This window comes from Nelumbo nucifera, chromosome 1 (assembly GCF_055504915.1).
Source record: "Nelumbo nucifera cultivar China Antique chromosome 1, China Antique-T2T, whole genome shotgun sequence".
In the NCBI taxonomy this organism is placed as follows: domain Eukaryota; kingdom Viridiplantae; phylum Streptophyta; class Magnoliopsida; order Proteales; family Nelumbonaceae; genus Nelumbo; species Nelumbo nucifera.
The window spans coordinates 56,327,715-56,353,225 of NC_142649.1; the positions used below are offsets into that span (position 1 = coordinate 56,327,715).

General features: G+C 36.0%; 2 protein-coding genes across 3 annotated transcripts; both read right to left on the reverse strand.

The window, feature by feature from the left end:
* Nucleotides 1-245: 245 nt before the first annotated feature.
* Nucleotides 246-5,418, reverse strand: LOC104585992 (Calcium-binding EF-hand family protein). Its single transcript, XM_010243063.3, has 5 exons — nt 4,987-5,418; nt 2,117-2,365; nt 970-1,172; nt 696-870; nt 246-582 (listed from the first exon to the last, which is right to left on the reverse strand). The coding sequence occupies exons 1-5, from the start codon at nt 5,000-5,002 to the stop codon at nt 482-484; spliced, it is 744 nt and encodes a 247-aa protein (XP_010241365.1). The 5' UTR covers nt 5,003-5,418; the 3' UTR covers nt 246-481.
* A 2,039-nt stretch (nt 5,419-7,457) lies between these two features.
* LOC104585990 (protein PHR1-LIKE 3-like) lies at nt 7,458-22,893 on the reverse strand. 2 transcript variants are annotated; one of them, XM_010243062.3, is made up of 7 exons: nt 22,552-22,893; nt 22,250-22,443; nt 9,883-9,959; nt 9,255-9,309; nt 8,360-8,426; nt 8,213-8,282; nt 7,458-8,150 (listed from the first exon to the last, which is right to left on the reverse strand). In XM_010243062.3, exons 2-7 carry the CDS (start codon nt 22,437-22,439, stop codon nt 7,707-7,709), a joined length of 903 nt encoding a protein of 300 aa, XP_010241364.1. In that variant the 5' UTR covers nt 22,440-22,443; nt 22,552-22,893; the 3' UTR covers nt 7,458-7,706. The 2 variants fall into 2 exon arrangements, with proteins under 2 accessions (XP_010241364.1, XP_010241363.1); XM_010243061.3 differs by having other exon boundaries at nt 8,360-8,441.
* Nucleotides 22,894-25,511: the final 2,618 nt, after the last annotated feature.

The window sequence follows — 25,511 nt, forward strand, 5'->3', positions numbered from 1 at the left end:
GGAAAGTATTTATTTTTGCAAAGTGAACTTGGTATAACAGATAATTCAAACTGTCAAACATCCTAGGCTCCTCGTATAAAAGAAAAAAAGAAAGCAACAGAACACTCCTCTTTCTCCATTTCTTACATTATAACTACATACTAACAATAACTGTTGTAAATAGGATGGTTTAAATGTGATACCAATTGGAAGGTAACTATCAGATTTGAATTCAGTTTTTCTGCAGCATTATTAATTGAACGATATTTTGGAAGATGTTTATCATTTACTGCCACAATTACTCTTACTTAATAGGGCTTTTTTGCAATGGCCCAACAATTACACGAATTCAAAACAGACAAGTATTGTTGGATGGTATTTAGGACATTTTGATTATGAAGAATTGCATACAGGCATACAGCCATATGCCGAAGTCTTGTACAGTGTTTGCTCCTGTAAATCATCTGCTAATTCTATCCAGTCCCACCTCATGTCATACTGACTAATCCTTCTCATCATCTGTATCGATCCCAACCCACTTGGTTAATGCAAATAGGAAATCCTTGAAGCTGACCTTACCACTTCTGTTCCAGTCCATTTCTTCTGCATTTAGTTAGAAGGATACCCAAAAAGAGCAGATGGTCAAGTGCACACCAAGGAAAAAATAGAAACAGAATAGTAATACAAAGCACAAACTAGGGGAGGGGATGACATACTGAATCTTGATTTGGTGATATGCCTCGGGAGTTTCTCCTGGGTAGGAGCCTCATTAAATGCCTTGGCCAAGTCTTTCTTGTTCAGTTTTCCATCTCCATTTTTGTCAAGAAACAGGAATGCTTGAATTATTGTATCAAAGACGGCCTCAAGTTGTGGTGATCCCATCTGTGATTTCTGAAAGAAGTCCCCAGTTCATCAAAGAAATCAGTAAGTACATATTTACAATATATAAGATGCAAAGGAAACATATCACAAACTCTAAAAGACTGTTACAGTGTTTGAAGAGGAGGAAGGCTCCATAAGGAGGTAGACGAGACAGAGAAGAACAATGAACTCATTGAATTGTATCCCTTCATTCTTATCAATATCACATGATTGGAAAAGATCCTCCATTTCCTTCTCTGTTAGTTGGACTTGCAGTTTGCCTAAGCATTTCCTTAGTTCATCACGGTCAATACTTCCATTAGAATCTTCATCTATTCAAAAGAGAGAGTATGAAACATTCATCACTTAACTCTCCACAAAACATCTTGCAACAGTGAAGAAGTTAAACTCCAATAGAACTTTTACGAAAACCATTGATTTAAAAGACAACTACTTCAAGGGGGAACGTATATGCCTCGAAGTGAGGTACCAAGAGTATCTCTACAGGTCTAGGCCTCACATATATACTAAGGCCTACCCCTTAATTACTACTCAGAGGTTTACCCCCCTTATGAAAGGTGGAAGGTCATGCTTGGTGACCTTAAATTGTTAGTGTAGTGGAAAGTTTCATTACTTTTTTTAATATTTTTTGTGCTAAAACCGGTAAAATTCCTTATTCTTAGCTTATTGCACAAATCAAGATAACAGAAAGAGAGCAATAAACACTACCTTTTCACTAACCTCTGTTTTGAAAGAAGCTTTTATTTGCTTTTCTGTTTTCTGATAGACCCTCATCTAAGATTTCATTGGATATTCTCTATGCAGCTGTTGGATTAAATCATGTTGCAAGCTCCTCATCTTTGCAGCTTAACATATCTAGAAAGAAAGTCTTTTTGGTGTTTTAGCCTCTAAGTTAGCTTCATTAGTTGTTTGTCTTTCTTATCTATTCTGAATTATATGTGGTTTCTTTTCCTCGGGTTTATTGCCATATTCTAGATAGTTTTGAGCTAAATTTGTTCTATAATGACAAGAAGGGTCCAACAAAGGGACAGAAATTTGAAATATCCCCATTCTATCAACTGCAAATTTGCATTACCAATATCTATTCTTAGTATTTTCCACTTCTATCATGCTTTTTACTCCCCATGTCTCTCGAACCTCTCCAGCCCTACCATGCATGCACGCAGGGAAAAAAGAAAAAGAAAAAAAGATCTCCAGGTCCAGGGTCAACTGCCTCAACTACACTTTTTATCCTAAAATCTTAGTAAAAACTCACCGTACTGTTCAAACACATCCTTGATCAATCTCATCTCCTCTTTGAATTGAGGAAATCTCATAATTATGCTGTTCATTGACTTGAAAGTCTTCTTTTCAGATGACCCCTTGTGTTTGATAACTTCAATCATTTTCCCTTCAAGCTTTGCATCTAACTTCTTATACTTGTTTGATGAATTGCAATGGGAAAGCAAGCCTCCAACTTTTTCAGTGAAAAATGACTTCAGTGTAGGGCATAGATGAAATTTACCTGAATAAAGAAGAAATAAAAAGGGAACAGGGGTTGCTTCAATACATGCAAGATATCTCATTAAGGATATGATGAATGGTAGAGCCAATTTCTTCTTATTATTATTTAGAAGGTCAATAGGCTAGTTGGAGTGGTGAGAATGAGGATTAGATACACTAATTAATAATGAACAAAAAGGGTCATACAAATAATTGATATTAAGGTAAAACTTGATGATTTATGGTTGTTTGGCAAGAATTTTGAACATTCTTACTAAATATGCATGCAAGCTTTTAAGGAATTTGAAGGCCTGTGGAAGGATAGTGAGCCAGAAAACAAGGGAAAAGGGGATGAGCCATGCAGTTATGTTTTTGTAAGTATACCCATACAAACGAATGAAAATGAAAAGTTAAATAAAAGAGGCAAATGAAAAAAAAAAAAAAACAACTCCTGATATTAAGTCTTAGACAATATAAAAAAAAAATTCTCTTTATCCACTGGGAGTAGCAACGCTCACTACTATGGAAGGAAAGAAACAAAAGATTTTGTGAAGACAAAGTTTGGAATTTGGATAGGTTGGTGGCAACTGTTGGCAAATCAACTGCAGATTGGGTCCTGATATTACCAGAATTTAGACCAAGTCACCATAAAGGATTTTGGGGATAAGATTGGGGTAGTGTTGGGGTTTCAAAATCTGGAAAATTTATTTTGAATTGTAATTGGATGATTCTGTTATGTTAGTTTGTATGCGGATGCTGCCTCATCATCTAATTAGGTTGTATTTTTTCTTTTCTAATGAATTTTATTTTGACCATCAAAATAAAAAACACCCACTACTATACCCTTTCAGGCTTTCTCATAGAGCCTAGAATCTATACAGATGGAAGGAGGACAATCTGAAACATCTATGGAGGACTTGGATCTACTTCTAGGAGTTTCAATATAGCACAGTTCAGAGTACTATGAAGGAAAGGACTTATTTTGAGTTTTGAATTCAATTTTCATGATATCCATCTGGTAAAGCTGGTTGCTTGGATGCAATTGGAAGAGTTTATCCTCTCCACTTTAATAGGGGTCAAGGGATACAACGATGATGATTATACAGAAAAATGAATGCACAAAATACACTTGGTGTAACTTGAACGACCAACCTACTCAAAGGGAGAAAAGAAAAAAAATAAAAAGAAAAGAAATAAAGGAAAAGAAAAAAAAAGCATGTGAAAGGGAATTAAACCTTTTCTTTTATCAGAAACAAACAGAGTTCATTCTTGAATATATTAAAGAGAACAATTTGTACATTAAAGAGCATTCCATCATTACTTGGTAATGTCAGAATTTGACAAAGGACATAAATCAAGGAGAAAGAGGGGGAAGGGGAGAGAGGAGAGGACTAATAGATCTTAAAAACATAAATGCTGAAGGAGATCAAACAAAAACAGTAATCCATAGAGAGAATATAATTTATGATGAATATTTTTGGAATAACCAAGAGCCTTTAAATGCAATAGGCTCTATGTTGTTACCTTGGCATGTAAAAGAAAGTACATAAACAATTTTAAGGTGTAACCATGTAACAGAATATGAAACCTAAAGGAAATTTTGGAAAATAAAATGTTTGCACTTTATTGTTTGTCCCCTTCATTGTGTTACATTGTCTGAAAGTGTTTAGTTCCAATGTCTTTTGCCAATTTCAGCCCATAAAATCAATAGCATATTAGAAGGTATAAATAGATGTCCAAGTATCAGCATGGATATAGGCAGATCAGTTAAATCTTACTTGGCTGGATATAAGAACATGAAGACAAATTAAACCTGTAGGGCTTACTTTACTACCATATCCTATCAATTAATTTGGATCTCAGGGCAAATTGTTATTGGAGGACAATGTGAAACCACTACAGGTTGTGATCACTCAAACAGAAATCTAATGTTTCATCAAAAAAGAAATGAAATAATCAAGACATGTTATTATTATTATTTTTTTTATGAATATCAAGACATGTTATTACCATCAAGCAATTCCGAACCGAACCAAGATTTATTTGCCTAGAGTGGCACCAACCACCTCTTTAGAAAATGAAGAACATAAGCTATCAACCCAAACAACCCAGAACAAGGAGAGCAGATCCCATATTTCACTTTCTCAAACAGGTGTAACTCAATTATCTAAGGAGCCAGTGCCCCAAGTTCATAGATATATTTCATTAATTTTGCAGGAGTCCAGTGTAAAGTTTTGTAAAAGAACAAATAATAATTCTTTTAAAAATATGAAAGAAAAATAAAAGAAAAGGCATGCTGCTGTGATTAGTATCCACACCCAATTACATTAATCAAATAACTGGATCACTTGGTTTGGAAACATTTCAGGAACCTTAAAGATGTAATCAACCATGTAGTGAACTGCCAGTTAGCAATTCTGCTTTTTGTATAGACAACTCTCAACTTGAGAGTTCAGATTTCCCAACCATATTAAGATTTAAAAGCTAGACGAGTGATTGAATCAACCATATCTTCTGAAGAAAAATCATTCATATTGTTATAGACATGCTAAAAGCCTTTGATTTTCTTAATCTTTTTTGTTATTTTTTAAGGAAGGAAATTAGAAAGCGAATACTAAAAGAATACTAATGATAAATGCTTACCTGGTGACTCTTTCATGGCTTTGGCTTGAGAGGCGACACAGCAACTCTCAGCTTTATAGACTCTCCCCCTCCCCACCACCACCACCACCACCACCACCACACGCACACACAAAGAAATAAAAGAATAAAAGAGAGACCTTCAAAGACGCAATGGAGAAAGTGGGGAATATGGCTACATGAGTTGTTCTGAATAAAGGAAGAGATGCCAAAGTGGCTTTCATGGAAAGTCTAAGAAAAAGGTGAACAATAAAGAATTCTAGGGTTTCACTTCATTTCAAGGTGAACAAACTTCTTATAATATCTTCCGAGTTTCAGAAAATTGAATTGTTGGAATGTGAAGACCATGACGAATGAAAGGGCTGGCTTTGAAAAGGTACCCCAGAGAAGGAAGCTTTGCAAGTGCATTAAATTTTGTAGAAGAACTGTTTTTAGATAACATTTTGAATTCCATGCCTTTAACTGTTTTAACATTTGAATGCCACCCATCTTCAAGAATGCTCAACCAAGCTGGTGTAAAAGTTGATTATTATCATTTTTCTCATAAAGATTATCCACTTCTACAACAGCTTCAATGAGAAGTAAATTATAAATCCAAACCCAATAGGGCCAAGCAAGCTCATTGATACCGATCCCCTAAAATCCAATCTATGGCACTCTGGCAACTTTTTTGAGACATCACTGTTGAGATGAGATGACAATCTATCGAAAAGACAATTTTTTTTGAAAGATCAAAAAGACAATTTAAGAGACATATTAGGATATGCCTTGGATACACATGGATATGAATGAAAAATTAAGATATACATGGAAACACATGAAACACTAGATATTTCAATGAACTATATATACATAAAATTTACATCCTTAGGCTGCGTTTGAAATCAGTTTAAAAATACACCGATGACGTTTTACACTAAACTAGAAAGTGACGGTTGCTTTTTTGAAAATAGTGATGGGCAGAAGAGTGTAAAATTTTACATCGATAAAATTGATGTAATTTTTACATCGATTATCGATGTAAATCTTTAGAGTTAATGAGGTTTTACATTGAAAATTGATGTAGTTTTTACATCGATTATCGATGTAAAGCTTTAGAGTTAATGAGATTTTACATTGATTATTGACGTAATACTACACTCCATCCAAACACACTCAAAACTGAACTAGAGTGTAACTTTACATTAATAATAATTACACCCTCTTTCCAAATGCATACAAAACTGAACCAATGTAAATTTTACATAGGTTCTTGTTTTACATCACATCCAAATACAGCCTTAGTGATTTTTATGAAAATATATATCATAATCAACATATGAAAATACAAGGATATTCTCTCTAATAAGGTTATAACTACAATTATTTATTTCCTATTCAAACAATTATTTTATTTTTATTACAAAATTAAAAAATAAAGTGTAACAAGAAAATAATTTTATGGATGTGATAGATCATCCATAGATTTACAACATGGTAAATATTATAGTTAGATCACACCAAAAATTAGAAAAAATAAATATTACAAAAAAATATAAATAAATATTTTACAATAAATTTCAATAAATCTATGAATTAAAAATTATAAAAAAATATATACTTTTTATTCTAAAATTACAAAAAAGTTTTAAAAATGAATATTTTTAGTTTTACAAAAATAACTATTTTTTATATTAAAAATGAAAAACTATTTTTATTCTAAAATTTACAAAAAATAAATATTTTAGAAATTTCAATAGATATATGGATATGTTAAATTACCTATAAATCTATGACACAATTATTCTTCATGGGCAAATTACACAAAATATAAAATTTTATTTTTTTTGTTGTTATTTTATATTTTTTCCAAATTTTCTTAAAAAATTAAATAGATCTATTTAAAGCACAAAAAATATAGGATTTTCAACATAAGGAGTGTATACATTTAGTAGCATTTCCAAGAATGTACAAGGATGATTTGGTGAGTTTGGGAGAAAAACAAAACTTTTGGAAAGAATTAGAAACCTTTTTTCTTTATCATTTTTAATTTATTTTTCGCATATAGGAAAATCGTATTGAATCAGCCAATACACTTCAATATGGCTATGATATGGTCCCAATACACTCCGATACAGACCCGCTATGAGGTTGACACAACAAAAAGATACAATACAAATGATTTTATAGCATTTCCTATACCAACCCCTTAAAGAAACTATACTTATTGGCCAATATGGTCCAATAAGTTGCGGAATTTTGAACCTTGATCCCTTGCATTTGAGGGTGTAGGAAGGATTCCTTTTTCATCATAATGGCTTCTACTTAATGCCCAAACCTAACTTGCAGTCAAAAAGCAATAATCCACTACAAGAGGGCCCTCATTGTAGGGCAACCCCGTATTGGCAAGCTAGTATTTTCAAGCTTGGGTGGCAATGGCATGATTTCAGCAATTACCAACTCCTCTACCGACTGTCAGATTGTGATATACACGATTTAAACTTCAAACAAATATTGATTATATATAAGAAATGGCTATTACTTAGCTCACATACATAAAAGATGGATATTTCATGAACGACTGAGCATAATGCCACTCCATTGCAAGTGAGATGTGTTCCCAAATACAAAGATCTGTATAGAGAATATACAGATCTATCATGTTACAGTTGCCACAATGAAAGGTTCAGATTAGTCACCATGGAACTTCTGTCATTTGTTCTTCATGGGACTGCTCCTGCCTTTCATCGAATGCCTGGCAACATCCACTCAACATCTTGCCGCATATCACTTTCCCAAGCCAGTGAATCTCCGCCAAACATGGGCCTTGATCTTTTCTTCATCATTGCAGCTTGTGAACCCATGCACATTGGAGATACTGGGCTTCCAGTTGATGTCAGGCAGCTGTCAACAGAGCAATCCCCAATCCGAGTTGGCCCGTTTGAAGCAGATTTCTCTTCAAGAGCTGCAGCAATCTCAGATAAGGAAGGCATTTTGATGGTGTCGAGTGGGACCATACCCAGACAGTCATTAGAAACTTTGATGGCCAATTCAGAGAGCTCTTGCCTGGCAGCTTCAAGCCCAACTGATGCTATGGTTTGCTCATTGAGAGCCTTGCAGGCTTTCTCAAGTATGGACTGCAGATATTTTCCTTGCGCTTCAATCCGAAGGTGGAGATGTCGCTGGACCTGGCATTGTGAAACCATCATTATAAGACTAGAAGTTCGGAAAAGGAAAAATCAGAAGTTACCTCCAGCTGCTCATGCAATCTTCTTTGGACTTCCATTTGCACCCGCAAAGCCTCAGTAACCTGGTAACCACTGTTACAAATTTTGCAAGCAATGAGGAAAAAGAAAACAAGATAGATGTAAATAAGAAACTAGAAATTACAACATACTCATTTAAGTCTTGAGCCATCATTCTTGATGATGCTGATGAAGATGATGAAACAGCACCCTGACTTTCTGCAACAGAAGAGGCTGTAAACCCAATGCAATAATATAGAATAAATGAGCATCTGGTTAACCAGAAATAACCCACCCTAAGTATGGATGATGATGTCACCCAAAGATTAGAGAAGGTTGGGCAAAATGGAGGACGTATCTGGACTTCGGTGTGATGGGCAAATACCACTTAGATTAAAGGGAAATTTCTATAGAACAGTTGTAAGGTCAGCAATGTTGCATGGAGCAAAGTGTTGAGCAGTTAAAAAACATGTCCAGAAAATGATTGTGGCAGAAATGTGAATGCTAAGATGGATGAGTGCAAAACTAGAAATGATAGGATCAGGAATGAAGTCATGTAGGAACTTAGGAGTAGCTCCAATAAGTGATGAAATGAGAGAGAGTAGACTAAGAAGGTTTGGTCATGTGCATAGAAGACCACCAACAGTTCCAATTAGAAAAAGTGATTTGTTACAAGTGGAAGGGGCCAAAAAAGTTAGGGATAGACCAAAAAGGATATGGGTAAAAGACTAAAAGTAATAAGAAATGATTTAAGCACTAATAATTTAACAATGGATATGGCTTTAAAAGAACAGATTGGTGAAACAGGATTCATGTAGCTGACCCCCTTATAGTTGGGATAAGGCATAGATGACGATGACGATTACTACGATGACGAAGATGGGCATTTCAATGCCGTGCCACCTCCATTGAAAGGCAATGGTTATATTCAGAAAAAAATATTATAAAGAAAGAAAAATATCCATTATTGCAGTAAAACCATGTCTGAATGAACGCACAATCCCCCATGCATAAGAAAGGGGGGGAAAGAAAGAATATGATTGATACCATCTTTAGAACTCTCAGTGAACTCCTTGCATGATTGCTTCCCCAGACGATATTTCTGCAGAAGAATATAGTCAAACATGAATTGCAGATAACAGTATTATTTCTGAATACACCTAAAAGTCAGATTATTGCCTCCCAAATTCACTTGACTAGAAATTCACAACTATAGCAGGAAAAAGTAGATGCACTAAGGTCGCATTTGGCTGCATACAAAATGAAAGTAAAAAGAATGATCCCCCTGAAGTTGAAATAGGAAAATGAATCAAGATAATCATTCCTCTATTCAGAAAATGATGTGAGGAAGGTTAGAAGGAGCATCACGTCATTATCCTACAAATACCATTCACTATTTGGAATTTTTTTGCTTTCCACAGACATTGCGAACAAATGCCATAAAACAGCCTTTTCTATGGAAATCATTCATTTTCCTTCTTTTTTACTTGCAATATCAAATAGATCCAAAATTGGAAAAGAAAAGAATATCAATTAGGTTGTAATTACATATTTTAAAAATCAAGAAAGAATCTATTCATTAATCTGATTTTTTTTTTCTTGTTTCGGAATAATAAGGCAACCAAAGGAAAAATAAAAATAGAAATTCCAAAATATGCAATGCAGAGAAACTAACCTGTAGATGAGACTTCAAATGATACAGGGTAAGGCCCTTTACACCCATTGTCCTCATAATGGTTTTTGGTGTTGCTTCTGCAAATGAGTTGGGAAAAATGATAATCAGCTTCAAATGTGAGACTAAATTATAAGGGAGAAGTTAGCCAGTTTTATATGAAAGACCTACTATTTTTGTCATGGGAAAGAACATCATGACCAGCTTTGACCACAAATATTAGCAGTGTATTGGAATGATGCAGGACTTGAAATCAGATTGATGAGGAGAATCAGGCTAGTTCAACAATGGGTTACATATTAAGTTTAGCATACTCAATTTGTGAAAACAGGATTGAATGGGGCTCTGGCATTTTAAATCAATCCTTCTCAGTAGATAAGAGAGTAATTTTATAGATGCAAGTAAAGGGGTTTACAAAAGTAAAATAGGTCCAACTTAAGAGCTAGAGGATCCCAACAAAATAAAAGTGTGTAGAACAAATACACCTAGTGTAACTTCAATGTCTCACGACATCATGGCAATTTTCTTTTGACATCAATTCTATATTCTAGAATTCTTTCAATATTAATGGCCAATCTAGGGGTGGCCACAAGTCGAGCTTTTTCACAAGCTATTCGAGCTCAGCTTGTGAGGCTTGAGAGCCTAATCGAGCTTTTACACACACACACACACACACACACACACACACATATATATATATATATATTATACAAATAGAAAATAATATATAAATATATATAAAAAAATAAAAAATGTTATATATATAATAATTATAACTAGTTTTTATAATTCTTAATTTTTTATATGTCAAAGAAAAAATAATTATATATATTTTTTTACTTTTATAAAACATTTGGCTCACAATCAAGCTCAAGTCAAGCCGATCCGAGCTTGAGCTTTTGACTCGAGCCAAACTTGAGCTCAAATCTCTAGCTCGAATCAAGCTCGAGCTCGAGCTTGAGCCTCATACTTTATTGGCAAGCCAAGCTCGAATAGCTAGATATTCAGCTCAGCTCGGCTTGAATCCACCCTATTGCCCAATTCATACTTCCTCATGCATGAATAAATATCTCTGCACATCCATGGAAGCAGTGTTGGCACACTCAAGAAAATTCTTCTATTTCTTTCCCTCAATATCCCCTAAAAACAACAAATGAGATGATGTTCCATACAATAAGTCTTTTATGCTCAACCTTGTAACCCATCATTGTTGAATTGCAAGAAGCTGGAATTCTGGGAATTGCTGGCTACCTATTTGGTAGACTCATTGATGAATCCCCAGTAGCAATGTGCCACATATCCTAGACCCATGTGAATGCAGTCTACAGGAGCCACCTGCATTTACACGTAAGTTCCATTCATGATTTATCCACATTTTCATGATTCCCCCATTCAAAGGAGAAAACATAGAACGGCTTTAGCACATAGTCCGCATTCACATGGTCAGAGGACAGCTGGTGCATTTTTATTGGAGATTCACTATCCAGCAATGGATCCAGTTAATAGGCAACTAGCAATCTGGACTTGGGGACATATCCATGGAATATAGCTAAGCTGAATGCTTACCAACTTGTTTTGATTTTCCTTGTTTCTTTCTTTTTTTCTTTTTTGCTTTTGGAAAAAAGAAACTGAAAATTTTCAGTTATGGTAAAAGTTAATGAACATGATAGGATGTGCAGATCTGCACAAAATATTGGGGAAAAAATAAGAACCCACTCCTGTCTAGAAACTATTCAGACAGGGTTCTGCCACCATATAAAATAGCCTCTTTCTGACCCTGATTTCCCAAGCATATCAACAATGGTATTAATTCCCTTAGGATCCATCTAACTTGGACATTCAACAAAGCCATAAGTTCTCTTGTTCTGTCCTGAACTTGTATGAAGCCATGACTTGGGCAGGAAATGAATCCATAATTTCATCTTGGCAAGAATTTTTGGACTAAACTGGCAAAACGTTTCCCAATTAATCCTTTACCTTGCACAACTATTCATTTTTTTATTAGTGATCTATCAGTAGGTTATTAGTGTAAGAAGCACTACTCCCCAAATGAGAAATACTACTCCCCAATCATCTTGGATGGTTGGACAAAAGGTATTCTAAGAATCTTTTTCCCCTTGTATCTTTGATACATTGCCCTTTTTTTATAAATTGCTAATACATTGCCAACATATCAGGGATCCATAGACAAATTATACATCTAAGAATTAAAATTTTAGAATATCATTGAAACTTTCTGATATTTTGTTAAAATCATTGAAAATTTTTGAAAACCTTTTCCTGAAAGAAAAATGGGGATTCTGCATTTGGATTGTTGGGACAAGGCTTAGATGATGATGGTGATGAATTGTTCTTATAATTTTTACAGATTGGTGCCAACTCCAAACTTGATGGTGCTGACTCCATTAGGACCTATCCTTACTCCAATAGCAAGTACTTTATCCATTTTTTGTGTCTTTGGGTAGACATAAGCTAAATCTCAAACTAACAAGATGAGGGATTTTGGCCTAATTCCAGCTTACTCAGGGCCATGATAGCTACATCAATCAATTATGTTGACAAAAAAATAGCTACATCAATTATCTCCTCTTTGGGTGAATCCAGCATCACCTTTCTTAAAAATACATTACTGTTGTTGTTTGAATCTTATGATTTGATTCATGAGTCTTTATTGTCTGTCCAATTAATGCAATTTAACCAATTCAGCAATGACTTAGCTCTGTACTTTTCACTTTCTTTTCTTCTCAACAGTTTTATTTCAAAACCCTTTGTGTAGTAAGACTTATTTCAATATGTGAGCTATTTATAACCTATCTAATGGCCTTTTGAATTTATTTTCCATCATTTTTAGGTTAAGGAATGTTATGTCGAGAGATATATTATATTTGGTTGTATTTGGGTTTTTGGAGGTTACAGGTGTATATTTGTAATGCTGATAAATTTTGGGGACTTGTATGTATTTATGGGAGGAAGAGGGGCTTGTGTGAAATTCTGGTATAAATTTGCCCTTTTGCTTATTTAAGCCATTGTTTGTGTGGGATTAGGGTTGAGTGAGAGTGGATATTTTGTTGCGAGTCTACAGAGAGGTCAGCCATGTATCTCTTGTTCTCATAGTGAATATTTTTCCCTCTCTTCCCTTGGATGTAGGCTACTGAGCCGAACCACGTTAAATCTTGGTGTTTTTGCTATTTCTTATTTTTTTTCTTGATTTGTTATTCTGTTTTATGTTAGTTGACATGGTATCAGAACAGGTTTAGTGTGGGAATTGGTTTGGTGAACTAAGGAAGACTAGCAATCGAGTCACTATTCACGTTACTGTTCACGCGAGGTCTGTTACAATGTTTTGAAAACTGTAATCGTAAAGAAAGTTGAATTGAATCGAATAGTGAATTGTATTGTAAATCGTAATATTATTTCTATTTTTTACAAACTTGTCAAAAAATTAAATATAGATATATTAAAAGGCTAAATATATATAAGAAACTGACTTTACCCTATTTTTAATCCGTATCTACCATATATGTACTTAAAACAACAGAACTTACTACTTATACAATAGAAGCCTAAGATGATATAATAAAGTTTGACTTGAAAATCAAACAAATCTACACACAATGACCTTTTAATTTACATATGATAGAAAATAAACTCAATTTCTAGTCTTGAATAATGTAAATAAATCATTTTCTATTAAGGGCTTAAAAAAGTCTCCCATGATTCAAATCGTGAATGGTATCGTAAATCGTAAGATTTTGACAACATATCTGTAGTGCTTGAATCTATGAAGCAATCTGTTAGGGACTTTTACCATTCAATGAAGAATATATGTGAGTATTTTTCATCATTTTTCTAGAATTTTACTAGACTCTGAAAGGGGTGATATTGCTTCTCGTGGCTTCTTTCGGAAACTAGGAAAAAGTAACATCAGATTTGGATTTTCTTTTGGCTCTCTCATACCAGGTGGAATCTAGACTTGAGCTTTTAGAGTTCAGATCGTTTTTATATGAGAAAGAAGATCAAAGGGTCATTTGGGCAAGGAAATCTGATCTGGTTGGTATATTAGGACATCTTCCAGTCCTTATTTAGCCAAGTCTGGTGTTTTCTTTGAGAGCTCTAATTTTCGAAGAAGTATTATAGAAACTCTGCAACTTCTTTGGTCTATTTGTGATTATCAATATCAGCACGTGATACTAGAGCTCAAGGTGACTAGGGCTGGCAATCTTGACCCCAACCCATTTGCCCACCCAACCCACCCATACTATTAGTGGGTAAGGGTCGAATGACCCATTAGGGTCAGGAGAAAAGAGTCAGGATGGGTTGGGTCGAGGGTACCCATTAGGGTCAAGATGGGTTGGGGTCAGTTGGATAAAAGAAGGGTCAAAACTTTAGAGAAAAAGGGTTAGGGGTCTGGCTTCACATAGCAGATCTCTCCACTCTTTCTGCCATGGTAGAACCTAGATCAAAGAGATCTAGGTTTACAGACACAGATCGGAGAGGTTTCCCCCATGGTAGAACCCAAATCTGAGTTCACAGACACAGATCGAAGAGGTTTCTGCCATGGTAGAACCCAGATCGACACAGATGGATCGGAGATGTTTTCTGCCATGGTAGAACTCAGATCTGGGTTCCCAAACACAGATCTGGGTTCGTAGACAAAAATCAAAGAGATCACACCAGATCTGGTTTAAATCCAGAATTCCAGATATGTGTTCATCGTGACAGATCTGGGATTGTAAAAGAAATTCGTCGCATATAATATATTTTTTTCAAAATAATTTTTATATTTTTCTATATATTTTTTAAATTTTCTAATTATTTAAAAAATGATGGAAACCTCTTTCAAAAAAAAATCCTACATTTTTACGTTTTGTTTTCTCGTATTAAAAATATCAAAAACAATCTATCAGTTTTTGTAATTTTCCTACATTTTTTATGTTTGGTTTTCTTGTACTTTTGTTATTTATTTGCATTTTGTTGCTTTATTATAATTTTTGTTTTTCCTGCAATTTTTATTTTTTCTAATTTTCTGTATTTCCCCTAACTTTTGTATTTTCTTCTAATTTTATAGTTTTTCTAAATGTTTCATAATTTCTATTTTTTGTAGTTTATACATTTTACTGTTTTTTGTTATTTATTTACATTTTTTTGTTTTTTATATAATTTTTTATAATTTCTTTGGTTTTTCTACAATTTCTATTTTTCATATTTTATATTTTTCTAAATTTGTGCATATTTGTATGTTTTTGAATTTTCTGCAATTTTTGTGTTTTTTACAATTTTCTGTTTTTATGTGAAATGAGAACTTTCATTTAATTTTTTTATGTTTTACACGAGATATATTTATTATTTTCAGTATTTTGTGCATTTTTATTTTCATTTGAAAAATGTTTTTTGCACTTTTTCATCTTTTTTATGTTTTCTTAATTGATATTTCTATGTTTAATGTGTTTGTATAATAGAGAAAAATTAAAAAAAAAATGTCACAGTTTGGGCCATGCTGGTTGATATGGGTGGGTCAGGATCAGGGTGGGTTGTGACCCACTAACATCAATAAATATGGTGGCAAATGGGTTGGAGGGTCAATATGGGTGGGTTGATACTTGATACTCAACCCAACCCAACCCAACCCACCCATTTGCCACCCCTAAAGGTGACTATTTTGTGTTCGAGAAAATGTCTCAATGGTGCAAATTTCTACAATGGTTCTCCATTGTTATGATTACTTCTGATCTGATCTTGTTTGTGTCTTGGTTTGATATTTGGACTATTTTGGTGAATGGTGGATCTATTATCATCGGCGGATATTTGGTTTGTTTACCTCATACATGTTTTGCATGGAAGATGTTTGACGAAATGTTTCAGCAATGATCCTTTATTATGCTCATCAGTTCTGAGTTATTGTTGAAGAAATCCTTGGAATTTTGATCTTCTTCGGTGACATGGGATTATGACTCAATTTATCTAGTTGGCTTTTCAATTGGCCAACTCATATTCCCCAATTTGGTTTATGGAGTTCATAGTTGGCTTTACGCTAGCCAACTCTGTTTTGGTAATTCGGTTGGCATTTCTGATGATCTAGTTGCTTCACATGGTTGGTTCTTCAGTTCAGAGATTGTGATTGATCTTTTGATGGCTAAATTTGATTCTTTGGCATGATATATGTTGGCTTTCCGTTGGCCAACTTCAGTTTGGTGATTACTAGATCATGCCTTGGCTCTACTTTGGCTTTTTGACATGAGTTCATTCAGCTTTCTAATATCCAACTTTGGTTTTTAAGAGGCCACTTCAACATCTCAAGTTTCATGGTTGTTGCTTCAACAGTACACCTATTTTCATGGAGGTTGCTTCAACATCCTTCTTACAAATTAAAGCTGGTTTCCCCATCTCAAATTTGGGGACTTGTATGTATTTATGGGAGGAAGAGGGGCCTGTATGAAATTCTGATATAATTTGACCTTTGTTTTTGATCAGCAACTCGAGAAAATTTTATTAAGATTAAAGAACAAAAAGGTACAACAAGAAGTTGTTAGGTCAAAGACCCTTTACAGCAAAGATCCCCCTATACATTCAACATTGATCCCAAAACAAATGTTGCCTATCAGTTCCTTGCTTAGCCAATCCATCTGCCAACCCATTTGCAGACCTCCTAACCCATCTTACATGGATTTGCATATTTCTTGAGATCATCTTGAATCTTCTGAAATCATTTCTGAATTGCCATAGAACCCCTTCTTCTTTTTTCAACCAGCCAACGACTATTTTTGAGTCCCCTTCAAGAATCAGCCTAGAAATTCCCATATCCTTAGCTTTTTGCACCCCCAACAATAGCAGCCAAAAATTCAGCTCTCACTGAGTCACCTTGATCAGGTCCTGAATACAAGCCACATATATTCCCATTCTCATCTCTAAACACTCCACCAATTCCAGAAGTCCCTGGATTGCCAAAGCTACTTCCATCAAAGTTCAGCTTCTTCCACCCACCACTTGGGGGGCTACAGGTCTCCAAGACCTTTTGTTTCCTAGAAGAGGAGAGGGCAATCAACCTCCAGTTCTAGAAGAAGTCATCCATTGAGAAGTCTGAGAAAACTTTCAAAGTTATCACCCAATGTGCAGCTCTTACTGTAACAATCTCCACTAGTGGCTCCCTATTTCTTTCTCTCTCTTCAAAGAGTCTTAGGTTCCTTTCCTCCCAAACTGACCACACCACCGTTGCCCTTGCACACTTCCAAAGGATTCTACCTCTTCTCTTCGTGCTCCTCAGAAGAGATGGACTAAAGAGACCTTCCAAGCTACCAAGGGCTCCACCCTGCAACCAAAAAGAGAGCAGAACCATTCCCAAATACAACAAGCAAAGGGACAAGAAATTAGAAGATGGAAAGCATTCACACCATTCACCTTACACAAGATGCACCAATTAAGAGACAAGCACCAATTTGGCCTTTTCCTTTGTAGCATATCACAAGTGTTGATGCACCCATGATAAACTTTCCAACAAAGGGCACTAACTTTTGGGGGGATAGGGGCACTCCAAATTTCTTTCACAAGAAAGGAAGGGGGAATGGGGGTGGCACAAGAGAATAAAAAAAAAGGATTTACAATTAAAACACCCAGAGGGATTGAGAGACCACACCCTACTATCTTCCCCCAAAACATCAAAGACAAGGCCATCCAGAATATTTAAAAGGTTCGATACAAATGGAATTTCTGATTTTAGAAGGTTTCTCACAAGCCCCAAATTCCAGCCCCCCCAAGGGAGGAGGGAGACCCAAAGAAATCAGACATAGGTTTCTCCTTTAGATTAGAGAAAGCATACAATGAAGGCAACAAATCTTTCAAGGGAGCATCCCCAACCCACACATCTTCCCAAAATCTTATCCTATTACCAAGAGCCAAATCATACCTGGCATACTCAAGGAATTGGGGCAAGATACCATGCACTACTTTCTACGGCATAGTAAGTCTAGCTCTTTGTAGAATGCCAGCATCCCATCCATTCCTAGCCAGCCCATGAATACTTGAGACCACTTTATGCCACAATCTATCATTCTCTAAAGGGAAAACACCACAACCACTTACTTAGGAGAGCAAGGTTTTTCTAAATGATGTTATCTATACCCTACCCCCCCCCCCCCCCCCCCTCTGTCCTTTTAACCACCTTTTCCCATTTCACCAAGTGGTCCTTTTTACCTCCCGGTTCCCACAGAAAGTCAAGTCTCTAATTAGTTTGTCTACCCTCTTCACAACTGCTCGAGGCATCTTAAAAACAGACATGAAGTAGATAGGGAGGTTGGCCAAGGTTGATTTTATCAAAGTGATTCTCCCTCCTAGAGAAATGTACTTCCTTTTCCACCCAGCTAATATTTTCTCAAATCTCTCAACTACTACACTCCATAAGCTTATAGACCTTGGATTGCCACCAAGGGGTAAGCCTAAATAATTCAAAGACCACACCCCTTTTTCACACCCAAGAATATCCGCAAATGAGTCAAGCTCTTCTTCCCCAACATTTGAACCAACCCTTGCTCTCTTATGCCAATTGATCTTTAGGTTAGACATTCTTTCAAAGAGGCCCACCACCAACTTCAGGTTTTCCACTCAATTCCTATCTTCCCCATCACAAAAAATCAAAATGTCATCTGCAAACTGGAGATGGGAGACCATCACTCTCTCTACCCACCTCCCAACCTTTAATAAACTACAATTGGTTGTCTCTAGAAATCAGCTTACTTAGAACTTCTACCACCAAGATGAAAAGGAAAGGGGAAAGGGGATTTGCAGGCTGAGAAGTGACTGACTGGTTTGCAGGCTGCCTTTAATCCACTTACACCATAAATCCCCAAAACCACAAGATCTCATGATATTAATCAAGAATTCCCAATCCACTAAATCATAAACTTTCTCCAAATCCAACTTAATTGCGACACCCTTTTTCTTAGATCTCCTTTGGGCCTCCACACATTCATTAGCAATGAGGATTTGATCCACTATCTGTCTATCCTGGATAAAGGCTCCTTGATAATGAGAGATGATTGAAGGGAGAACTTTCTTATTTAAGCCAATGGTTGTGTGGGATTAGGGTTGAGTGAGAGTGGATATTTTGTTGAGGGAGAACTTTCTTATCTCTTGTTCTCATAATGGATATTTTTCCCTCTCTTCCCGTGGATGTAGGCTATCGAGCCGAACCATGTTAAATCTTGGTGTTTTCTCTATTTCCTCTTCTTATTTTCTTCTTGATTTGTTGTTATGTTTTATGTTCATTGACATGTTATATGTGGGTAGTTGACTTTGAGTAGTTCTAATTTGTAATCAATAAGTAGCTTAAATTGAATTTGAACAGCCAAGTATCTTGTGAAAAAACTAACTTGAAGGCCTCTCTTCCACATATGACTTTTTTATCAGTACCAGCAATCAGGATTTTGTTAAATTTGTACAAAAGGGGTGATCCCCAACATTTCAAGGTTTTGAACTGGAGGTGGAGGGGGTGAGTACAAAACAGTCAACAGCTGAAGGCAGAAATGCAAATGACTAAAAACCCATTCTTCCCTATAAACTCCATTCCTTGCTAATGCACCACCCTTTTCATTTGCAGACCTAGGGGCTCATCTGAATGAGAAACTGAGATCAACAACATTTGACTCTTCTAAGGAAGAGATTTAGTAGTATACTAGCATCAGGTTACTTCATCTTCAAGATTATTAGACATGTGCATAAACAAAAAGGATCAATCACTATGTACAGACATGGTCAAATAACTTGAAGCTAATTGATCAATGGAGCCCCATGAATCAAGCCCGTGATGCACTAAAAGAAAGAATTTAAAGGACTGATTCACAGGAAGAGGGTTCAGATCTAATGATAGGATGAGAGAAAAATGGATTTGGGCCTTTGAGGAGGGTTTTCAGGTCAAAATTCTTAAAAGAAAAAAAAAATGCTGCAAATTAGCATTTTAGCTACAGGAAATTGTGGATAACAAATAAACAATTTTTGAGAGAAATTACAGAAGGAAAAGGAAGAAATCATATCAGATATGCACGATAAATAAGAATTAATGAGGAAAAAAAAGAACAAATCAAAATAGACAAAAAAAAACTATGATCCAGGTACATAAAAAAAAAAAAAACAATTTTTTAGCCCAATTCTTGAATTTTCTATATCATCTGCCTGTGATGCTTCATTGAGATCCAAACTCTCTTCAACAAAACCATCCAACTTTTCATCTAATAAAAGCACACAGTCAATGGTCTCACACTAAGAATAACCACCCTTAGACTGTTTTATGAATAAATTACTTTCAACTGAAATGGTTTCATTTGGCTCCACTACCCCTTGTTTTACCAACCCACTCTCCTATCTCTGCCCCTCATCCTCACTTTGTTTCCTTGAACCAACCACCCCTTTGTCTGTGTCTTTTCCTATGACCACAACTTTCTCCCTCTCTACCCTAACTGCCAACCAATTTTTTTCTGAAAATGATAGAAAAAATTTACATTACTATATGAAAATGTTACAATATACTGAGAATAAACACCGTTTGTTTTACAAACAAATTACTTTCAACTGAAATGATTTCATTTGGCTCCACTACCCCCCGCTTTACCAACCCACTCTCCCATCTCTGCCCCTCATCCTCACTTTGTTTCTTTGGTCCAACCTCCCCTTTTTCTGTATCCTCTCCTTATGACTCCAACTTTCTCTGTCTCTACCCTAACTGCTAACCTCATTTCCTCCTGATTACCAATCTTTTTTTTTTTTTAAAAGGTAAGGAAAGTCTCATTACTATATGAAAACCAAATGTGTTACAATATATAGTTCCCTCTACATAACATTTTGTACCCTGAGACTGTACAACTGTATGTGATCATTACAAAATAAAGAGAAAAAATAAAGGTTACTATGATTAAAAAAATAAACAAGAGACTCCCTTGAAATTTTGACAGCCAAGAATAAATTGAGCCACATATTCTGTTCATAATGTCATCCTCTGAAGCCTGCACTGATTGAAAATCTAGTTGTTTCTCCCCTTCCAAACATTCGAGATAATCACTGCCAACCAACAGGCTTTTTTCCTCAAATCTCCCTGGCCTCGTGGAGGAAAGACATAGTTCACAGCATACTTCATATCCTTTTTGCATATGAAACTTGTCTCTTTTCTAATGAGAATATCTAATATTTACAGCAAAGGTATCAGCAGATATCTGGTTAGGATTTAAAGTAATGGAGCAAGGAAGACATTTGGGAAATTTTAGTTGTCCACTCTATTACTAAGACCAACATATACAAATAGTTTACAGTGGCTATGTGCTTTAATCAAAACTAAATCCTCAGTCTGTGGTTAATTCAGACAACATTTTACATCAGCAGCAGAATATTCTTATAACGAGTTCACTTCTGCTCCTTTTAAAAGGAGAAAAAGTTATTTTATTTTCGCTTCAGACTTCTAAGGCAGACACAGATATAATACTTGCTATATTTTGTATACAGTTATATAACCTACACAAGAATAACAGAATTTATTGGGCCCACCAATTATCTATATTTTTGGTTGAAATCTGTGTTTCTAGAAAGTTTTATACACATAACAAGGCCCTCATACCTATAGGATTCCTCAACAACCAAACCAATTGAAGCATGCATCAAATGGAAAATTAAGGATGTATGAAATCAAACAGAGAGAATATGAAGAAAAATGTGAGGACACATAGTTAACCACTCTTACAGAATTTAACAATCAACAAATATTTGAATTATTGTTTTTGTCACTGGTAAAAAAAATGAGAATAAAAAAATAAATGGATGGTTCATTAATGAAAGTTTAAGAAAACCAGTAAATGTTTCTAAATGTAAAAAAAAAAAAAAAAAACTCTATAATAAGCATGAAAAATGAGAACCTAGCAGCCTTCACAACTAAAACAGCATAGGTGCATGAAGATGATGAGAGATCCTCTTCTAAGAAAACCCACAACAAAAGGGAAAACCATTAATCTTTCATAAGAGGTAGAGAAAGCACAGGAACTAGAGGGGAAAAAGATCTCATCCACCAGATTATAATATGAAGAATAAGAATAAAGCACACTCCTTGATCAGTCAAAATTCAGCAATATTAGTTCTAAAAGCCATGGTGACCCACCACAAGAGAGGAAATAGAATAAGATACCCACCATTAACATTCCTTTAACCTCATCAAGTAACTAAGTGAAGAGAAAGTACGAAATAACACAATATAGAATGCCAAGAAGCTACATTTTGAACAATAGTAACAAAAATATAAACAAAACCCGGGAGAGAGAGTAACAAATTCAAGACATTCAAAAACAACAGGATAAAAGAAAAATGAAAGAAAACCAACAACACAGACAAGAACAATACTCACTGTCAGGGCCACCCAGTTGAGTAACAGCATCTACAAATCTCTCATGGAGCTCAGCTGTCCATCGTAACCGAGGCTTCGGATCGGTAGTGAGAACCAGACAAGCGTCACCAGGTAGATTAGTGCCTTCAAGAGATCCCTGTAAATCTTCATGGCCGACGCTCCCATCAAGCGAATGAATCCCAGAGTACATTTTCCTGAAAACCCAGAAAACAAAAATCAAAGAAAAACCAAGCAAAGAAGAGCAAAAAGCTTTTAAAAAAAAGAGAAAAAAATAGAAAAAAAAATCCAAAGCCTGAACACACCTTTCTGCTTTCTTCCGGGGCCAAGCGCCCCGAAAATCTTCAGACCCAGTTAGTGATCAGTGCCCCCAAAAGCTTTGCGAATCCAAAAAGGGGAAAGAAGGAACCGTGCGTGGAGGGAGAAAAGCAATGTGTTGGGTTTTTGTGGGTAAGAGACCAAGCAAGGAGAGGATGATATGTGCTGTCTGTCAGGCTGGCTGCTCTTTTTTTTTATCTTTTCTGTTTCTTTTATCCATGAAATATGATTATTGATATAAGTTCTCTCAGCTCTCTTTGGTGGTAAAAGTCTAAAACCAAAACAAAATTACAAACACAGAACAGACCCCACCCACACTTTGAGGAACTAGTTCCAGTACTCAAGTGTTGTTTTTTTATAGGCATTTTGGTGGTGGGATTGGGGTTGAGTGTGTTGGCAAGCTTAATGTTGAAATGGGTGGACAACAGATGACAGAACCAGTCCAAGGGATGTATGATTTGGCACTGGTAGTGGCGGTATGAGGCCTTCACTGTAAGGGCGGCTTGTGGGGGGCCTACCCATGTGGTACTATCTTCAATTATTTGATATTAATAGTAAGCATTTAATGGAAGAGAAACCTAAGTATGGATGTGAAGCAGATGGAAAATGACTTCAGTCAAGCTTGTGAGAATTTGTCTCCAGCTCCACTGTGATGGGGTGGTGGGTTCCTTGCATAAATTCTGTTTTGGTTCTCTACCTGCTTGTTTTAGGCTTCTTAAGGCCTCTCTCTTGAGCTGTACCAGTATAGTACACCATGAATGAGACTGTTGACTGAAACCTCATCCCCATTTGTAAAATCTGCCCCTCAGGCCTCAGTGTTTAATACCACCAACTTTGGTTCTTGGGTTCCAAACCTGTGGTTGGTTCCTCACCACACACAAAAAAAAAAAAAAAAAAAGAAGAAATCCCATCAATTGTCAGTCACCTTCAATCTAATATATAGCGGCGCATGACCCAACCTGATTCTCAATCTGTGGAGCTCTTTGGATAATTGTCCTCTGTCTGGTGTTAAAATCTGGTGATTAATGTTGATACATGATGAAGTTATGTTTGTGCCATGGAATGTGTGAATGTGATGCTCCAACAACAATTTTGAATTTATATTAATTTAGTGGTTGCTGACATTATAAGCCTATGGGGTGATTCTCTTAAAAGGGTTGTTATGAGTTTACGTGGTTGGTATTTTTATATTGGTTTTCTGCATGTTCTGCAAAGGATTGAGTTGTTGAAGACCTATCTTTTTACTAAAAAAAAAAATATCAACTGTCCTTATTTTGTTATAAATATCCCTGCAACTAGGCTCAAACAGTGTGTGAAGCATGGCCTGAACATTTTTTTATTAAACTGGATGAACCAGAACCTGTCAGAGAAACCGAACCCAACCATACCAATCAAACCAGGCTGGCCTAAGCACTAAAGTGCTGTCATACATCGCGAATGGTTGGATCATCGTTGATTTTTGATAAAAGAATAAAATAAAATAAAGGAGAAACAGAGAGTTGAGGGAAAGTTATCAACGAATTTGGTCTTTTAGCCTTGTAGGACTTCACTAACAAAGCCATTCATTTGCCAAAATCCTAGGACCTGCTGCATGGATTAGAGGAAGCTTTAGCTGTCTAATAAGTTTGACAGCCAGCTGTTGGGGATGTCAGTGGATTGTGTTAGGTGACCACACTGACCCCATACTCAATCGGGTTTCGGGTTGGATTCGGCTGGGGTGAACCCACATTGACCCGGCCTGTTGACATTGCATCCTTCAAAGTTCAAATATTAATATATAATATCAACTGAGGATTGAGGATAGGTGTGTTATATTTGAGACGGGGCAGGTTTAGTATCCCCTCTTTATTTAGTCGGGTCAGGTTTGGATTGGGGCAAACATGCACCAAATCCGACCCGTTGACATCCGTACCAGCTGTTAATAGGGCTCCTCCTGCGTGACAAATTAGCTCACCCAACAATGCATCCAGCACGGAAAACTTTTATTAGGAGTCTGTGAAGTAACCACTAACGTGTTATGGAGACGGGAGGGAGAGCCCCGTTGAAAGCCAAGGCTGTTAAAACTAAGACAACAATATTTTTTCCCTGAATAAAGGTGGAATTAGGGGGTGCAAATTGGGTGGGCTAGGCTGGGTTTAATGTCAACCCAGGCCCAACCCTAAGATTTGAACCTAAAGCCCAAGTCTGGACAGCCTGAGGCTAAGCCCGATCTTTTCAATCCAAATCTAGCCTATGCTATAATTTGATATACTGGACTTGAACTTGAATTCAGATTAGATTCAGGTTGATTAATCAACTCATTCTATATATATATACATACATACATACCCACGTGGAATAGGTCATGGCTCAACTCTTTGGATTTGGTTCAAACTTCAAAGTTCAGACCAAGAAACTCGACGCACACAAAATCTGAATATTAAAAGGTTGAGGGAGAGAGACGTCTAAATTTACAGGTCAGAGCAAAAATTGTCATCCCCGATCTACAGACAACCCAATGACCATTGCTTGATTAATTAAACCTTCTATCAATCATAAGAACTGGCCATAATTAAGAGGTTGACCTCTTCATTTGTGAGTTTGGACAAATTCATTTCATGCCCAAACATGCCTTCCCCTCTTGATGATTTCTAATTCCTCAGGAATAAAAGATAGAAGCACCCACCAATCCACAATGCCCACAACACAACAAGCCAGGTGTACCACATGGCACCTGCCCCACTGTCATCCTAACCATTTTAGGTCTTGATGTGCCCATAAGGAAGCCATGAATTTACATACTCTAGAAAATAGAGGACTTGGGGTTTTGGGCCCAATTTTCTTAATATCTCTTTCTTGCTTTTCTTCCTTTTTAATCTCTCCTAGACTCTTTTGGGGACCTCAGAATGGAGGGATGTAGACATGGGTGGTAGTAAAATAAAGGAAAATGAGGTTGGCTGCTTAATTC

Excerpts from the sequence above, each read along its gene's own strand:
- LOC104585990 (XM_010243061.3), bottom strand. The coding sequence starts at position 22,439 with ATGTACTCTGGGATTCATTCGCTTGATGGGAGCGTCGGCCATGAAGAT. Across the intron at positions 9,960-22,249 it reads TCAACTGGGTGGCCCTGACA|AAGCAACACCAAAAACCATT; the intron begins GTGAGTATTGTT and ends ACTCATTTGCAG. Across the intron at positions 8,283-8,359 it reads ATGGCTCAAGACTTAAATGA|TGGTTACCAGGTTACTGAGG; the intron begins GTATGTTGTAAT and ends AATTTGTAACAG.
- LOC104585992 (XM_010243063.3), bottom strand. Across the intron at positions 1,173-2,116 it reads GGATGTGTTTGAACAGTACG|ATGAAGATTCTAATGGAAGT; the intron begins GTGAGTTTTTAC and ends TCTTTTGAATAG. Across the intron at positions 583-695 it reads TATCACCAAATCAAGATTCA|AAGAAATGGACTGGAACAGA; the intron begins GTATGTCATCCC and ends AACTAAATGCAG.